This window comes from Amblyomma mixtum, chromosome 3, assembly GCF_055824585.1.
Source record: "Amblyomma mixtum isolate Tamu chromosome 3, ASM5582458v1, whole genome shotgun sequence".
NCBI classification, from domain to species: Eukaryota; Metazoa; Arthropoda; class Arachnida; order Ixodida; family Ixodidae; genus Amblyomma; species Amblyomma mixtum.
The window spans coordinates 42,299,067-42,317,282 of record NC_143014.1 but is presented as its reverse complement, the minus strand read 5'-3'; the positions used below and the strand labels follow the sequence as shown (position 1 = coordinate 42,317,282).

At 46.4% G+C, this 18,216-nt stretch overlaps 1 protein-coding gene, 1 long non-coding RNA gene and 1 other non-coding gene across 4 annotated transcripts in view; 1 reads left to right on the top strand and 2 right to left on the bottom strand.

Moving 5' to 3' along the window:
- Nucleotides 1–18,216, bottom strand: part of P5CS (Delta[1]-pyrroline-5-carboxylate synthase) — a 47,318-nt gene that overhangs the window by 6,272 nt on the left and 22,830 nt on the right. For both annotated transcript variants that reach the window (XM_089578896.1, XM_089578897.1), the window contains exons 2-3: nucleotides 645–1,260; nucleotides 280–507 (exon numbers count right to left, since the gene is read on the bottom strand). In XM_089578896.1, coding sequence (XP_089435022.1) covers nucleotides 280–507; nucleotides 645–1,260 — 844 coding nt within the window. The remainder of the gene's footprint in view (nucleotides 1–279; nucleotides 508–644; nucleotides 1,261–18,216) is intronic.
- On the top strand, nucleotides 5,767–5,838 carry TRNAT-UGU (transfer RNA threonine (anticodon UGU)). The gene has a single exon. It is a non-coding gene; the product is annotated as a tRNA-Thr (tRNA).
- LOC149349897 (uncharacterized) lies at nucleotides 16,184–18,167 on the bottom strand. Its single transcript, XR_016290175.1, has 2 exons — nucleotides 17,325–18,167; nucleotides 16,184–16,793 (listed from the first exon to the last, which is right to left on the bottom strand). It is a non-coding gene; the product is annotated as an uncharacterized LOC149349897 (long non-coding RNA).

The window sequence follows — 18,216 nt, the reverse complement described above, 5'->3', positions numbered from 1 at the left end:
TTCAATTGAAGGAGCGTTTTTTTTTTTTCTCATTCAGAGAATTTTCGCCTCGCGTTTTAAATGTATTTACAAAATTCGCTCTGGTTTGTACAAAACAGATTGCCATATCTTTGTTGTTTTTGTTTTTTCACCGAGATTTGTCGGCATATTTTCTTTTTGTACGTTCACAGCTTATGCATTTATATATTCCCCAGCTTCTAAACTATAAGGCCCTTCGGGCAAAATGTACGAACATGAATGATAATCCCGCAGAAACGTAGACATCAGCGTCTCGCTCACCTTCGATTCCATGCCTCCGAGGCCCCCCTTGGACTTGGATCCGAATTTAATGCTGCCCTTGTATGAGGGGTTGTAGGTGTGTAGAAGCTTGGCACCGTCCTGGTTGGGAGGGTGCGTGTATATGCCTTCCACGTCGGACATCATGAGCAACAGGTCGGCGTCCGCCTGGACGGCCAGGTGGGCTGCAAGGCTGTCGTTGTCGGTGAGGCCCACTTCGGCGCTGTGCGCCTGCGTACGTCAAGCAGCCAGGTCCTCAGACCTTACTTCAGTCTGTTCAGAAGCACGGCAAACTTGCATATGGATTCTGAACGTAAAGTCCCTCGAAATGCCTCTCATTTCCCACAGAACTTCCTTCTGCCACTCACCTGGTCTTCCACCTGCGGCGAGGAGACGGCGTCGTTTGTGTTGATGATGGGTATGATGTTGAGTCGGATGAGCTCGAGCAGCGTCTGGCGCAGCCAGTGCCTGCTCTCCGGGTTGTAGAAGTCCGGCCGGGTGACCAGCACCTGGGCGATGTTGACGCCGTACTGGTTGAACATGGCGTCGTAGAGGGCCATCAGACCGCTCTGGCCGACGGCGGCCGCGGCCCGCTTGTTGGGATTGTGCGCCTCCTCGGCGGCCGGCCGCGCGCTCCTCTCGCGCAGCGCCAGCGTCTCGCGCATTGACATGGACATGCGCATCTCGCGGTTGAGCCGCAGCTTGCCGAAGGCCACAGCGCCGCTGGTGACCACGAGCATCTCGCGGCCCTCGTTGTGCAGCTGCGACACCTGCTCCACGATGGAGGCGAGCCTGCCAAGCGCCAGGCCGCACTCGTCCTCGCGCGTCAGCACCGCCGTGCCCAGCTTGACGACGACGCGACGCGCGGCCGCCAGCTCGCTGCGGTAGGCCGCTGGCCGGCGAGCGGCCCGCTGCTGCGGCTCCAGGCCCGCCCGGCCACCGTAGGACAGGCCGCGGGCGCTCGCTCGCAGCCACATGCTCGCCCTGCGCACGTCCAGGCGCCACTGGCAGAAGCCGCCTTTGGCCGCGTGCCTTATCAGCGCCGCACGGGCGGAGTGTGCATGCGAGTCTCGCAACAGAGTGGCTCGTGATACAAAGACTTTCTCGCATCCGCGTCGTCACGCAAGGTCGAGCGATGGCGGAGAGCGCGTTTGCCGCCTTTTTCCCCGAGCCAGAGTGATACCTTCGCTATCTGCGGCTGCCAATTCAAACGTCGCGGTGAGCGCAGACCCAAGTATTATCCGCACGGCGCAGGCAAACTTTTCAGAGGTCAAGGGCTTCTCCGAAGCAGATATGTTCACCATTACACTGCTGTGGCCAGACTAACCGCACAGACCTCCGAACTGCTGATGTAGAGCACGAGGTTCCAGGTAATCAAGAGAGAATGAATGCTTGGGGAGGAAACGTTTTCATCTAGCCGCTACCAAACATCTCACACGTTTGCACGAACGTCCCCATTTTGACAGTTGGTTCACTGTACAAACATTTTACTGTACAACACTGTACAAAGCCCACGTCTGCGCAGCGTTTTACAACAGCCACGCGCTTCTGACTTGCCCAATGCACGAAGAAGTAACTGAGTCCGGATAGCTCCCCAGCTGAGCTTCAACCTGTGAACATAATCGTTAGTGCTTCACTGCGAACCTCGCCGGTTGGATAAAAACGTTAAAGTCCATGCACACTTCTTTCCCTTTAATCAGTCGTGTTGCTCCCCTGTTACAGAATCAGTCTGTGCTGTCTTTCTTCCCTTTTCTTCTTTTTTGACAGTAGGATCTTGCCCTATAGTACTTTAAATATCAGCTTAATTGAGACGTCCACATGTCAAGCACGTGTTTATCTTCTGTATACGTTATCACACTCACTAATAATACACGTCTTTAGCATACCGGACCTACTAGCGGAGTCGTATACCGGTTTACCGGACGCCTCCCGCGAACGCGCATTGACACTGCGCGTGCGCAGGAGGCGTCCGGTAAATTGGTATACGACTCCGCTAGTAGGTCCCCGGTATGCTAAAAATGTCTACTAATCGTTATGGCGGTTAATTCAGCCATTATGATGCTTAACCCGAATAACAATCCCCGCCTGCTGGTTCTACATTTGCCTCACCGTCTTTTCCAAGGTCCAGTCAACTTTGACGAGGTCCTTACCACGAGCCTATGAATACAACGCTAAGAGGTCGCTTACCACCAGACTGCGCATCGTTTGCAGAGCGATGCATGCATAGCAACTGGCCCGGGTGCAAGTCTCAACTGCTCACCTTCGAAATCTGCCCACAACCAGGGTTCATGCAGCGGCCATTCGCTCAGTTCTCTCAGCCCAAAATCCCGACTCGGACTGTCGTGCGAGACACGTGCCCTTTTGTACGGAGTGGGAAATGTAAAACAACGGCAGAACAGCATAGCAAAGGGAGGACCGCGAAATCGGATCTGCGCGCCAGAGTTCGTTCCAGAAGTGAAAAAGAATAAGACATCTGGAGACGCACAGGGTATTGTTTGGCCTGAACTTCAGATCTCCTGTGCTGTCTGCTCAATATCGAAATGAGCTGGCAGTCCGAAGTGCGGTGTACAGGCAGCACGGCGTCTCTATGTAAGAATTCGAGCGGTTGCCAACTTCGAACATAAGTGGCAACACGCCGCCGCGCTCATTCGCGTTAAAAAATTGAATAAACTTCTTCGGGGAAGTGCATGCACTACAGGCACGTGATCTAACGCGATGCAGTAGCCTTTCGTCGCTAGGAAAGAAAATAAAGAGTCGCTTCACTTCCCGAGAGAGAGAGAGAGAGAGAGAGAGAGAGAGAGAGGGAAACTTTTTTACTCGAGAACCACATAAAGTGGTGAGGAGAGGGAGAACATTGAAAGCGAGGGCTCTCGCTACTTAGTAGAAGGGTGATATACTGTAATTAACAGCGCAACAGAACGAGGAGGACAGAGAACATGCAGGCAGCGCTGACTTTAAATTGAATTTTAATTAAAGAAATTTACACGTATATATAGGAATGCCACATATAAAAAACGCATAAAGGGCAACATGGGCATTCAAGATAGTGACACCAGCAAGAACAGAGAAGAATTAGGCAGCGCATGTGGCTTATGGTGAGTCTTTGAATTCTACTTTTTTGTCTTCCTCGCGTAATAAAAGTGCACTAACTGTTTCCAAACGAAAAATATACATTTCAATATCGATCAAGCTCGTAATATTCATACATGTTTGTAAGAAATTGCGAGATTGGCCTGTGGTGACGATACCTGTATTTTAGTTGTTGCTCTTTTTTACCTTGCAAGGGCTTTGTTTTAAGCACGACGAGTGGTGTTTTTGTGTTTAGGAGCTGGTATTCTATCGATACAAGCCAACTTCAATTTCTCCTCAGTGTCCCTTTAATACTCGCTTGGATGGCATGGAGAATTTAATACTTCGTTAGGCCTACGATTTATTTATTTATTTATTTATTTATTTATTTATTTATTTATTTATTTATTTATTTATTTATTTATTTATTTATTTCCTCAAAGGTCTCGGTTGAGACATTACATGAGGGAGTGGACGGTATCTGGCAAACAATGGTAAAAAAATGTTAAGATGAAAGGTTGGCGATGCTCCGCTTGAATTCTAGTGGGTTGATGATAATGGCAACTAGGGTGGGCAGGTCATTCCAGTCTCGTGCAGTACGCTGAAAAAATGACTGCTGAAATGTCACAGTATGGGCTTGTAGGGGATACACTGCGTTACTGTGGCTGGACCGGGCGATGCGGTGGGCTCTTTTTATGTAAGGGTTATCAAAAGGCAAAGAATGGAAAAATTTATGAAAAAGGTTAAGACGTGCTATCCTACGGCGTTATCATATATATATATATATATCACAAATGAAAATGTAACACCTATTTTTAAAAAAAACGACATTTCAAGAGTGTCTTCATAACTTAAATAATATTTCTTTATACACATTGGAACTTGCTGACGCAGCACCTTTTCATAATTGCGAGATGGGCAAGTTGGTATGGCTTCATTATAATTAACAGCGCGAAAGAGCAGCAAGGACGGAGGAGTGTAGGCTAATGGCGCTCATATATATATATATATATATATATATATATATATATATATATATATATATGAGCGCCATTGGATGGCGCTCATATATATTCTAAATTGATCAACACCACAAAATAAATAAATCAATTAAAAAAAATCCCCTGTGCCCCTTGGTTTCTGTGGCTGTTGGCTTCTTTCATGTTTATAACGAGCCCCTCATCCCCCTTCCCTTCTTTGCTTAATTGCTTAGCGAGGGCCTCGGTTCTGGCAGCCTTGACGCCATAGGAAGCATAAGAGGGTTCTCACGCAGCTTCCACCCTCTCCGTTCGATGACGTTCTACGTCACACCTGCGGTAACTCAGGACGTTCTACGTCCGCCGCTTATGAACGTGGGTGGCGCTGATGAACACTCTCAAGGTTAGGTTACTTGTAAACATAAATACCCCCGAAAGCAGAAGATTTGACAGCCGTCGCCGTAGCTCAGAGGTAGAGCACCGGACGCGTAATTCGGAGATCGTGGGTTCGGATCCCACCGGCGGCAGTGGTTGTTTTTTCTTCTGCTTTTCTAATCAATTAGCTTTAAGCGATAACATATTCAGTAATATTCTAAATTGATCAACACCACAAAATAAATAAATCAATTAAAAAAAAATCCCCTGTGCCCCTTGGTTTCTGTGGCTGTTGGCTTCTTTCATGTTTATAACGAGCCCCTCATGCCCCTTCCCTTCTTTGCTTAATTGCTTAGCGAGGGCCTCGGTTCTGGCAGCCTTGACGCCATAGGAAGCATAAGAGGGTTCTCACGCAGCTTCCACCCTCTCCGTTCGATGACGTTCTACGTCACACCTGCGGTAACTCAGGAAGTTCTACGTCCGCCGCTTATGAACGTGGGTGACGCTGATGAACACTCTCAAGGTTAGGTTACTTGTAAACATAAATACCCCCGAAAGCAGAAGATTTGACAGCCGTCGCCGTAGCTCAGAGGTAGAGCACCGGACGCGTAATTCGGAGGTCGTGGGTTCGGATCCCACCGGTGGCAGTGGTTGTTTTTTCTTCTGCTTTTCTAATCAATTAGCTTTAAGCGATAACATATTCAGTAATATTCTAAATTGATCAACACCACAAAATAAATAAATCAATTAAAAAAAATCCCCTGTGCCCCTTGGTTTCTGTGGCTGTTGGCTTCTTTCATGTTTATAACGAGCCCCTCATCCCCCTTCCCTTCTTTGCTTAATTGCTTAGCGAGGGCCTCGGTTCTGGCAGCCTTGACGCCATAGGAAGCATAAGAGGGTTCTCACGCAGCTTCCACCCTCTCCGTTCGATGACGTTCTACGTCACACCTGCGGTAACTCAGGACGTTCTACGTCCGCCGCTTATGAACGTGGGTGGCGCTGATGAACACTCTCAAGGTTAGGTTACTTGTAAACATAAATACCCCCGAAAGCAGAAGATTTGACAGCCGTCGCCGTAGCTCAGAGGTAGAGCACCGGACGTGTAATTCGGAGGTCGTGGGTTCGGATCCCACCGGCGGCAGTGGTTGTTTTTTCTTCTGCTTTTCTAATCAATTAGCTTTAAGCGATAACATATTCAGTAATATTCTAAATTGATCAACACCACAAAATAAATAAATCAATAAAAAAAAATCCCCTGTGCCCCTTGGTTTCTGTGGCTGTTGGCTTCTTTCATATATATATATATATATATATATATATATATATATATATATATATATATATATATACAGGGTCTGTTCTGAAAGTAGTAGGACTGGTTTTTTCCTGGGCGAACGGGCGGACGAGAGGTGGTCTGCGCGTGCAGTATCGTTGAAGGGGGATATTGGGAATGCTGTGGAAAATCGGCAGTCGGCTCTTGGCCGTTGAAGAGAGGAGGTCGCTTGTACTGTGAACCCCTGTCGAAACGTCTCGTCACGCAGAATCATCGAGCGTTTACTGGATCAGCGATACACGATCAAATTTTGAGTAAATCTTGGTAAAACGGGCAAAGAGACTCACAATATGATTAAGGAGGCCTACGGTGACGCTTCCATGGGTAGATCAGGTGGTTTTTGAGTGGCACAAGCTGTTCCGAGAAGGTAAGGAAAGAGTGGAGGAAGACGACCGCTCCAGACGCCCTTCGACCAGCAAGACCAACGAAAATGTGTAGCGAGTGAAACATTTACTTAACAATGATCGTAGAAAGAGTATCAGAATGATTGCTGATGACTTCAGCATTCTCAAACCCAAGTTTTTGAGATCGTGACAGAAAACTTATCCATGAGGAAAGCGTGCGTGAAGTTGGTGCCGGGAGTGTTGTCAGAGGAGGAAAATGCCAACCGGTAGGATCTTCATCATGTGAATAAGGACCCCGATTTTTTGCCCACCACAAGGCGGCAACGCTTCCTCTGCCCCCCTACAGTCTCGACTTGGCCCCGCCAGACTTTTTTCTATTCCCGAGAATAAAATCGACGCTCAAGGGGAAACATCATAGATCGGTAGAGGTGGTTCAACAGGCCGTGACGAGGGAGCTAAATAGCATTCCGGTCCAGGCGTTCCTGGAGGCGCACGAAAAATGTAAAACTCATTGGCAGCAGCGTGTAGGTATGGAAGGGTGTTACCTTGAAAAATTGTAATCGTTTGTAATATTCTCTTGAATACATTTTGCTTAAAAAAATGAGTCCTACTACTTTCAGAACAGACCATGCATATATATATAGGGACGTCGCCTGAGCTTTCTAGAAAATGCGAGCAGTTGTTTGTCGAGTTGACCTCAGTGGCTATACTTGATCAGCTACGTTGGCAGTACAGCTCAAGGGTGACTTATAGTCTCTTAAGAGTTCATTCAGTGCATTCGAAAGTCATCAAGACAAGAATCGCGTCTTCCTGCGCACAGGCGGCGCTGGACAGGTCGTGCAAGCACGCATGCATGACCGCTAGAGCTTCTGCGAAAGTGACTGCAGGCTTAAAGCGGCTAGTTATCTAAATAACGTGATCATTATGCCGTGTGAAAAAGTGTTAAGATGGATCCATGCAGCCCGGCGGCATATCGAATTATATTACCAAAGAAAAAGACAAAATAATGTTCTAGTTTTGCGATACGTTCACCGTCCTTCGCACGGATTGACCAAAGTAGGGGCACGGTACGACATGGACGTAGTTTTTTCTGCTCCAACATGTTGGAAGTATTTATGCAGTGGCTAGCTAACAAGAGAGCACAAATACCAAAGAGTCAGCGGCATTTTAATAACACGTGCAAAGCCAAGCATGTATCGCATTTCATTCCTTTCTCGAAAGGAGCAGTGTACAGCCTTCCGCTGTCCTGCAGTGTTCTGTACATCGAAGAGACCGGGAGGTGTTTCAGCGTACAGTTAATAGAGCATGACAGCACAAGATAACATGACGCGCAATCATATCTTGGAGCGCACTGCCGTCCTTGTGGGTGTGTGCCGTTGTTTCTTGACGGTATACATTTTATTTTGACATATGGCCCTGCTTATCACAGAAATTGATGCAGCATACGTACTCGTGTACATCACAAAAGCGAAAGACCTTAACCGACAAACCGTCTGTCACAATCCACAAGAGAGAATTCGAAACCTTAGTATCGTGCTTATCCACATGCGTTAGCACTTCTCATGTTGCCCCGTTTTTGTCCATATGTCATTTTGAATGTATGCGTCCCCCTGTACGCTTTGCTTTTTATGTGCCGTTTTCTCATATATGTGTGTATGTTTCCTGACTAAAATTTAAATTGAATGTGAGCGCCATTTGCCTACACTCCTCCGTCCTTGCTGCTCTTTCGCGCTGTTAATTATAATGAAGCCATACCAACCTGTCCATATCGCAATTATGAAAAGGTGCTGCGCCAGCAAGTTCCAATGTGTATAAAGAAATATGATTTAAGGTATGAAGACACTCTTGAAATGTCGTTTTCTTTAAATATGTTTTACATTTTCATTTCTCTTCATAACCGCAAACGTTCTTCTAAAGTTTGCAAAAATAATTACGATTCTATTAGTGCCGTTCAAAAGATTGTTACTTGCGCCGTGCTCAATGAAACAGAAAGAAAAAAATAAATACAAAAAGGCGAGCTGCTACATGTGCAAAAAAAGATCAAGAAAAGGCTCATGGAGAACGTTCCTAAAGGTGTGGAACATTTTAGCACCTAGGACTTCGCTTTTATGTGTATATATAAACTTGCTTATATAGAACGTGTAATCCTCAATATTATTTTTCTCAAAAAGAAAAATCGTTCTTTTTATGTTATGCCAAAGTGAATAAAGTTACACTCAGTGGAAATTTTGCCTTGAAACTACGCCCGGTCATTTAATACAGATCAAGGGATGCAATGAACTGGGATTATTGAAACCCACTGATAAGTTTTCATGTTGCGGCCTGTTATCTGAATATCTATGTTTTTGGATAGCCAATTTTAGAGTATGTTTTCAGTTTTCTTGTGATAATTGTCTGCGATCTTATTACAGACCCATCATTCTAGTTTACTGCAAAGCTAATAAGTACACCTGCATAAATTACAAAGCATAACGGTGCGCTTTAGTTCGTTTACGAGTTGTCACTGTTGGCATGAGGGGCAAGTTTAGCGCTTTTCGATTGAAGACTTTACGCTAAAAAAATTACAAAATATTTTATCGAAGCATTATACCCTTTGACCATATCAACATGATATTCGTAACAATTCCGAACAGTAAAAAAAATTTTATTCCGTCAAACATTTTTATTTCAAGGGTACTGCCATTCCTTAAAGGCAACGTCTTTTTTTTTATCCGCGGATTTTATTCAAACTTTCATGGTGCGTTCTCCACAGCTTTTTCATCTTGTGTGCCAAATTTCTTAGCCGGGTGGCGTTATGTTTCAGCGCAAATTAATTTTAAATTTTCCCATTTCGTGACCTCAATCGGGGCGACGGGTCATATTGCTTGTGTAATGTCACAAGCTGTATACCCGTTGATATTCGCTCTGCGTTCGCTGAAGGAGAAAATTTTGAGCTTGTTTATGGTCATTTCAGAGAAATAATGATCCAGGGTGTAACTTACAGTCGCCAGTTTATCCAATCAACGCGCACACGATATGCTTCATGACAGTGTCCGTGACGTCATAGTTTGGTATGTCGTGATGTCATACTTTGGTTGAAACTCAGTTTCGGTTTTGGTTTCTTGTTTTTGCTATTTTAAAATGATTCTGTTCGGTATTTTGAAACATCACTATTTTTGCCGGAGCACGCAACTGCTCTTTAAAAGAAAGGGCCAAAATAAGCACATAGGTGGCTGCAACAGGTTGCATCAAGTGCAAATGATAGCTTCACTTGCGGTTCCTCTTTATAGACCGCGAAAGAACAAAAATAGGAAGAAAATAGGACAATATGAAATAGACAAACTAACTGACCTTGAAGACCATATTCGCCGTTCTAACGTTGCTGTGTATGACATTGATCAATACACCTATAAAAAGAGGAAAACACTGAAAACTAAGATGGTTTCTAATGCCCGCATAAAAACTGGGCGTACAGTGTAAATCTGTCGCTTACTGTCGAGGCTTCGGCAAGTCTCCCCTGGAAGCAGCCAGCTTGACGTAATGCACCACCCCTAGAGGACCGGATTGTCATCTGCCTCCTATTACCATGCTTTGCCGTGTCGGAGTGAGGCTGTCTTCTACCCAAAAGAACAACGGGCTGAAGTTCGAACACAACAAGGCGCAATTTCCGGTGTCTCCTCACGTGCCGAACGCCGCTGAGGCGAGCAGGCGGGCGTTATCATCCCCATTTACAGAGACAATGTCCGCAGACGAAGATGCTGTTTCCGATGGTTCCTCTCCGGTGTGCCTGCCTCGCGCTTTGGGTGTTGTGAAGCACCAGTGTCGGAACACGTGTCGACCACCAGCTGGCCATGGAACAACACGTGCTGACCTACCGCAGCCTACGCTACTTCAACTGCATCCTCCTCTCCCTCAGGCTTAACACTTGACGGAGGCATGTCCATAAGTGCAGGGGTGGGAGATTGTGCTCAAAAGTGAGCGTTTCAGGCTAATCCTTCCTCGGCGAGGCCGACCTCTACCTAGGGACTTTAGGGAATGAGAGCCTTATAAAGCTCGGCAATGAGCTCAGCCGAGAGACCTCCCGTTTGCTGTTGTCGTTGTACAAAATGTAACGCAGTCGTCTCTTTCGCCCATCACCAAACTCCTTCACTCGACGGTACTCCTGTCTTGGAGGAACGGGCGTCGACATGACCGAGGTTCCGTGAAGCAGCGGCTCCCGAACCCCACATCTGACACGGTTGACAGTGGTGTGATGAACAGGGTGACTTGGTGCTGCATCTGCGGGTGAGAGTTTGGTTTTGCTTTGGATCCTCCAGGCTTCAAATTCTGGGTTAATAATTTGAACCGCTGTTTGATCGGTTGTTGGTATGTCTATCACAGGGGTAGTTGCTCAGAATCACCACGAGAGAGCAAGACCAAGATGTAAAATCTGCCAACATGGACCTGACATGATTGTCGAGGGCAGAACTGTGGTTCTTGTGCAATGAGATCGGAGGGGATTGGGAGGAAAATTCGAAATATTCGGATATTATTCAGGCAATCAAAAAGTTTGAAATGGAGGAAGAGGATGATTTTGAAATTGCTTGGGAAAATACGCGAATGTGGGTAAAGAACAGGAGTGGAAACGACTTCAAAGCCAGAAGAAACGAGAATCGGAGTGGGAAGCAGAAAAGGGGAGATAAAGGTTATACGCAGAACTGAAGAGGCTTAAACTCCGGCTTGAGATGCAACGAAGGGCAGCCCATTGCAGGAAGGGAAAAATCTTGGAGAAGTGAGTGAGGCTACTTCTCCTTAGACGGGACACCACGAGGGAAGTGGCAAAGAACGCGCCCAACCTGCACGGCGGTCCAAGGAAAGCCGCAGAATTCGAGACCGTGATCGCGGTAGTTAGGCGCAATGCTGAGAGGGAGCATTCAGAGAAGGCCTCTTCGGGACACGAGTGCGAGGATTCCCCTCTGAGGGAGGTATACGAGAGGCAACGGAGACCGTTAGCGGGATAGTTAGCGCTTTCAATGGAGTTGGTGCAGGCGTCGAACCGACATGCCCGCGAAAAGGGAGGTTTCCCCAAAGGCAGAGGTTTCAGGAGGGAAACAAAGGGAAGCCCTTCAGGCAGTGTGAATCGAAGCAGCTGAGATTTGAGGTATAGTGAACTAGTACTAGTACTTGAGGCGTCACTGCAGCGTCAGTGAAAAAGCCAGAGGGGTGGCTACTTAAGTGAAGCTGGTTTATAAAGGCTGTGTGAAAACGCAGTATTGAAAGTCACGCTGACGCAGAGGACGAGAGTCCAATTGTAGACGAGCAATGTGTTTCAGAAGAAAGCAGTCAGGGTGATAAGCAGGCTGAAGAGAACTACCTTCAGGGGAGCGAACTGCACAACTCGAGGGCAGCTGAAGGTCCATCTGCCAACTGTGGGAAGCTGACAGCCCGCTGCGAAGGCAACGAGACCAGTTTTGAATCCGAAGAAAGTTCACGAGGTGCAAGTCAAAAACTGGAGGGAACTATAGTTCTGATCAGGCGACGCACGCGGAACAGCCTAGGCGTAGAAAAAAAGAAAAGGACAAAGGCTAAACGGAAACGCAGAAAACACCAGGCTCTAGATTCAGTTGTACTTACAGCTGCTCGTGCCAGCAAAGAACGGAAGGATGTAGAGCCAGTAGAGAAGGCCCCCCGCGGTGCGCGACGGAAACTCGCGGTCAGTTTCTGGCCAGGCGACAAGCACAGCTGGTTTGAAAGCTGACAGCAATGGCAGGAAAGGAAAAGCGAAATATCCAGGCGGTGCAGGTGCGAAGCCGCTGAAAATGCGTCCGTCCGCGAGGAGAGTGGACGTTTTGAAACAAAGGCGGCAAGAGAAAAGACAAATCTACCTAAGAGTCCAAGAGTGTATAGGGCGCGCAGCACTGCCAATTTGCTTGCGCGTAGCTTGAGTGAGAACTATCGTGTACGTATACATGCAGGTTCCCCGAGCACTGCAGAAGACAAAGACGCGTCTAAATGATGCGATTGTAGTCGCAGCGCTGCGCGATTTCCGTCGTTTTGCGGCAGAACGGCGCGTCGGTGTCGTCGCAGCCCCTTTGCGACAGACTTCCAACGAGTTGGTCGCACTGCCGCACCGTTGGCGCGATCGTTGCGAACGGCCCAGCCGCCAACCAATAGGATTTCAAGGAAGGCTGACTGCTCATATATAGTTGCGTATCTATTAACGAGCGCAAAAAACCCGAAAAATGTTTTATCGAACATGAACATGCACGACAACTCAATACAATTACTCACGATTATAAAAGAGACGCATAATAAGGTGTTTGGGTTTTATATACGCCAAAGCAGTTGTCTATGAAAAGTCGCTCGCGCCGCACCGACTGAAATCGTTAGCATGTGAAATAGCGGCTGCGATTAGCGTCGCAACGCAATGCGACTGGGCTGTACTTTTTCGTGCGCGTCGCCTTATGTGAAATAGCTTTAACGAGCGGCGCTTCTTCGTGGCGAATAGCCTGTCACGATCGCAGGCTAAAAGTTGTACTCGAAGCGATAGGACACTGCGCGAGACACTACCTTTTCCAGTTAGTTGTCGACCAGCAATTATCGGCATAGGACCTCTCGACGCGGGTAAACTGCATGCATGGACGTGTCGAATTTGGTTGCGACGTCAAGGGCTGGTTGCTACATTGGCGGCAGTGTAGTTGAGGCCCTGGGGGGAGTGCGAGTATTTGGAAGTGGTTGGAACAGTTTTATTTAAAAGTGCTTCAGGTGCCCATTTGCGTACTCGTGTTTATCGGCGCGTGGATAGTTAGACCATCATGTCATTCAGAGAGTAACCGAATGTAAGGGTGTAGAAATATGTGGAGAACAGCTGTAGCAGTTTTTTGTATAGGTGTTTGTCACGTGGTGAGGAACTGACACAATGTGTTTAAGGGAGAATTTCGACAGCACACGAATGAACGTGCACTCTGATGCGCAGTTGCATGTTCGTGAGGTTAACTCGAACAGTTGAATCTGTCTCGACCGACCAAGCTTCTTTGAGAAGAGCGAGTGGATTAATCTGAGCGTGGGCAGATTTTAAGCACACTTTCGATATTAGAGAGGTACTAGGGCAGAGCTTTGACTGATAAGAAATAGGGTTTCTGTTCGAAATTTATAGGTTTTGCCACGCCACCGTTTATCTTGCAACTTGTCGGTCTGTCTTTGGCGGCCTCAGATGTGACGTGGGCGCTCGCTTTGACCCTAAATGCGGGCAAAATTGAGGGATCAGTATTCAGGAGCATGACTTTTTTTTTTTTTTTGGCACTAGACAGAAGCCTAGTGGGTCTCGGGTAATTTCCGAATGCTTGCAAGTGCGTCAGTGCTTTGTTGCGCAGAACGTCTCACCTATGCTTCTTTTGTTGGTTGTTTGGGGCTTTCGCTGTGGAGCCTAGGATTTGAAAGCGAAGCCATACCCACGGTCCTCAAGTCACCTCTTCAAGACCAGCGAATGACAACTCTGGCCATTCCGGATTTTCTGGGCCGCGGAGGAGCTGTTGAGAACGGCGTCGGCAAGTCTCCTCTGGAAGCAGCCAGCCTGCCGTAATAGACCAACCCGAGAGGACCGGGTTGTCGTCTGGCTTCAACCACCGTGCTTTGCCATGTCGGAGTGCGGCCGTCTTCGACCCAAAAGAACGACGGGCTGAAACTCGAACACAACAAGGCCCAATTTCAGGTCTCTCCTCACGTGTCGAACGCCGCCGCCAATCGCCGCGACCATGTCTGAAGACAAAGGTGCTGTTTCCGATGGTTCCACTCCGGCTTGACTGCCTCGCGCTTAGGGTGTCGAGAAGCACCGGTGTCGGAACACGTGTCGACTGCCATCTGGCCATGGAACAACACGTGCTGATCTACCGCAGCCTACGCTACTTCGACGGCATCCTCCTCTCCCTCAGGCTCAACTCGTGACGGGGACTTGTCCATAACTGCAGGAGTGAGAGTCTGTGGTAAAAGTGAACGTTTCAGGCCCCTCGCTCCTCGGCGAAGTCGGCTCTATACCTAGGCACTTTAGGGTATGAGAGCCCTGTAAAACTCGGCAACGATTGCGGCCTAGGGACTCTCCCGTTTTCTCTTGTCGTTGTACAAAATGTGAATGGACCCAGTCGTCTCTTTCGCCCATCATCACCCAGCCCCTTCACTTGACGGTACTCCTGCCCTGGTGCAACGGGCGTCGGCATGACCGAGGTTCCTTCAAGCAGCGGCTCCCGAACCCCACATCCAACATCACATTCACGGTCTTGGGCGCACCGGTGCACGCAGACGCGTCATTGCGCATTTGCAAGATTTTACTGGAAAGCAAGCAGTCTTGCGAAACGAAAACAAGCTCAAAAACACCAACACGATGAGACCACTACCGGCGCTCAGAACTTCGAGGCCGTCTGGTCGGAAGCGAAAAAGAACATTTTAACACGGGCAGTGCTGGAAGGGGGAACGAAATCAGAAGGTTGTTTTTCCAAGACGGCATTGCTCGTTGAACAGATTTCTTCGCAGCGATAAGAGACACAAATGGGAACATAACACAGAAGGGGATGCGCGTACGGGTGCGCTGTGAAGGCATGTAGCGAAGCTGACAAATGTTTGGAAAAGCTCCTATGTGCGCCAGATGAAGAGGAGCGTTCTCCGGTGGGCTATCTTGCGCACGTTACAGAAGGGTAACTGAATACAATTACCATTACTTCATCTGAAGTGTAACCAATTTCAGTAGTGAATTACAGCCCCTGAAAAGTAACTGAACAATTACAGAGAAGTAATCGACTACTACTACTTAATTTTTCACTTTTTTATTAGCATAGCAGAAAAATACACGGACGAGAGTGAGCTGGTGCGGCTTGCTTTATCTACTACAGTCTCTTGCAGTACACGCGTTGGTAATTTCCCCTGCCGTTGGTTTTCGACGTTTTCTTCGACATTGTTTTTCAACGTTTCCTCGTGGACACACATAACTAGCGACACTGAAGAGTATCTCGGTGCACGCGCCGGAGGAAAGTTCGTCGCTTTAACATACGAAGACATTGCCCACCACATCGAAGCTAGGCAAAGCGCCACGCTTCTCTGTTTGCGCTCTGACTGGATGAAGCCGAAACTCACTAAACATGGCATTTCGTTGCGCTGCCCTTGTGAAATGCCAAATGCTAATCGCGGAACACGGGGCTCGTCAAATGCAGGCCGCTCGGGCTGGCACGTGCGGGCAACCTCGCGCGCTGTATTTCAGCATCTCGACCCTTCCCAGTGACAACACTGACGTCCTGTGGACATCCGTGCGATGTCACAACAGGAGATGCGGATATCCCCAGCAGATCCCAAAATCATCTGGGGACATCCCTTACACATCACTTTGGCCACCTTTTCTGTATCCCACGGAGGTCCACAAAATATCCTTGGGGATATACAGGGGACTCGGCAGGGTTGTCGTGGCTATGGTTCATTTTGCTCTTTAACAGGCATTTCAAAGCACTAAAACAGCCCGGGTCCGTGTAAAAATGAACACGCCCATGCAACATGACATTTGCAGCGAAGCTTTCTGCTACCTGAAGTGTTTAGGGCCTATAATAATAGCAACAAAATTGTCACATTAAACTTTTCATGTGACATGAGTTCCACCACAATCAAAACTGAGACAAAAACACGAGAATGTGCCGTGCTTCCATCTCAGTCTTTGTCACCTGCATTAGACCCTGCATGACTTTAAACCGGCTAGCCCAACTTACTTTGTTTTGTCAGCATTTAGACACAGTATGCTTGAAGGGATGCACTGGAAGCCCATGGGAGGTGTCCAATAAATATTCAGCTGTATGTACCGACATAAACTGCACAGAGTAGCTCCAACATCAAGAAATTTATTTCACTGAATACAGCGATACAAAAATGAGTACCTCCTCAGTTAATGCACCAAAAAGAACATTTTTAGAAAGAAACCGTACACAAACTATCAGGCACAAAACGAGTTACAGAAAACTACTGAACACTGCTGCTGTTAAAATGAAGACAACACGCAAACTGCAACCCATCAAAACTTGTTACCAGTATGTTCAATGTGCAGAAGTGGAACATTCCACAGATTTCCTAAAACTTTTCATAGCAGTTTAGTGTTTTACAGTTTACGCTCTACACATTCAGAGAATTATGTTAAATGTTATCAATATAGAAAGAAAATTAACTAAACTCAACTGCATGGTCGAGCTGACAAACAGTAGCCTTTGGCTGAATGCTAAAAATCTGTGAAATGTTAACCGTACAGAAGCAGAACAAAGTATTTGGAAAATCTTGTTTGTACCTTACACCTACTAGAAATTGCATAATATGTGCATGTTATAGCCTAGACACCAGAAGTCACAGAAAAATAAAGAGTAAGGAAATATCAACTTGAAAAAGCTTGTACCACGTTCAGCATACACAAACCTTGCTTCCTTGCTTGTGCCTTGCAGTCTAGAAATCACATAATACGCCCACATTATACGCTATACAGGCTAGAGATCACAGAAATATACACTAAGGAAATTCAAACTGCAAGAGCTTGCAGCATGTTCAAAATACAGAAGTGGAACAAAGTTTATGCAAACCTTCCTTAAGCCTTGCAGACAACAAATCGCATTATATGCACACATTATAATAGAGACTAGAGTTCACAAAAAAAATATGCACTGCAAGGAAATTTTAACTGAATGCTAGAAAAGCTTGTAGCATGTTCTGCCTACAGAAGTGAAACATATTTGCAAACCTTGCTTATGCATTGCAGACTAGAACACATAATAGTATGCACACGTTATAATACATAGACTAGGGATCACAAAAAATACACACCGTAAGGAAATTTCGACTGAATGCTATAAAAGCTTGTAGCATATTCAGCATACAGACTTGGAACAGTTTTTTGCAAACAATGCTTGTGCTTTGCGGACTAGAAATGACATAATATGTGCACTTCATAACTTAACGAGAATACTGCACTCAACCTACCATGAATGGAACAATGATGATGAAGACAGAGCATGTGTCACTGGCATGGAGCTCTGGCAAATCCACCAGGCACAGCAAGAAAGTGCCCTAAAAGAGTACTGAGAGCACATCTGATGTGTTATCACGGAAGCAAGGCCACAGATAGCATGCCTGCTCCGACTACAAAGACCTTCAAAGAAAAATTATCATTCATAAAGTCCCCTATTATGAAATTTTCACAAAGCATTTTGATGTGCAGACTCCAAATACGTCATTTAATTTCATGTAAAAGTTCCTGTGCACTTGACTAAACTGCTATGCAAGTTCTTATCAAATTTTGCAAGAAATTTTGCAGCAGGAAACTTGCTCAAATGCAGGCTGTTTGTTTTTCTTGACATCAGGGATTGAAATAAGGGTACAATTATCATCCTGCTTATCTATCACAAAAATCCTAAAATTCAAGTGCTGAAGGCAGGATGATGATGTCACCTTAACTGCTTTCCGTGCTGTCAAGAAAAATAAATGACAAGCATTTCAGCAAGTTCCTTACAGCAATATTTCTTGAAAACGCTCGACAAAAACCAGCACAACATATTACAGAAGTGCACAAGCACATTTTTCATGAGATTAACTGGCATATTTAGGACAGACACACAAAATTACGTTTCCTGAAGACTTCAGAACTGAAACTTCGTCAATAATTTTTGGTTGAAGGCTACCCTCCTCTTAAGGGGGGATGAGGGTCTTGAAAACTTTTTTTTTATTTGTTAACATATCTTTCTGAAACTTAGCACCTGGGTGCATCATTGCTTGCTGATTTCGAATATGCATTTAGATTTCAAATATCTCAGCTGGAAGGAAATATATGGCAAAATAAAATATCCCAATTAGGTCATTTCTTACGGGCCTTTTT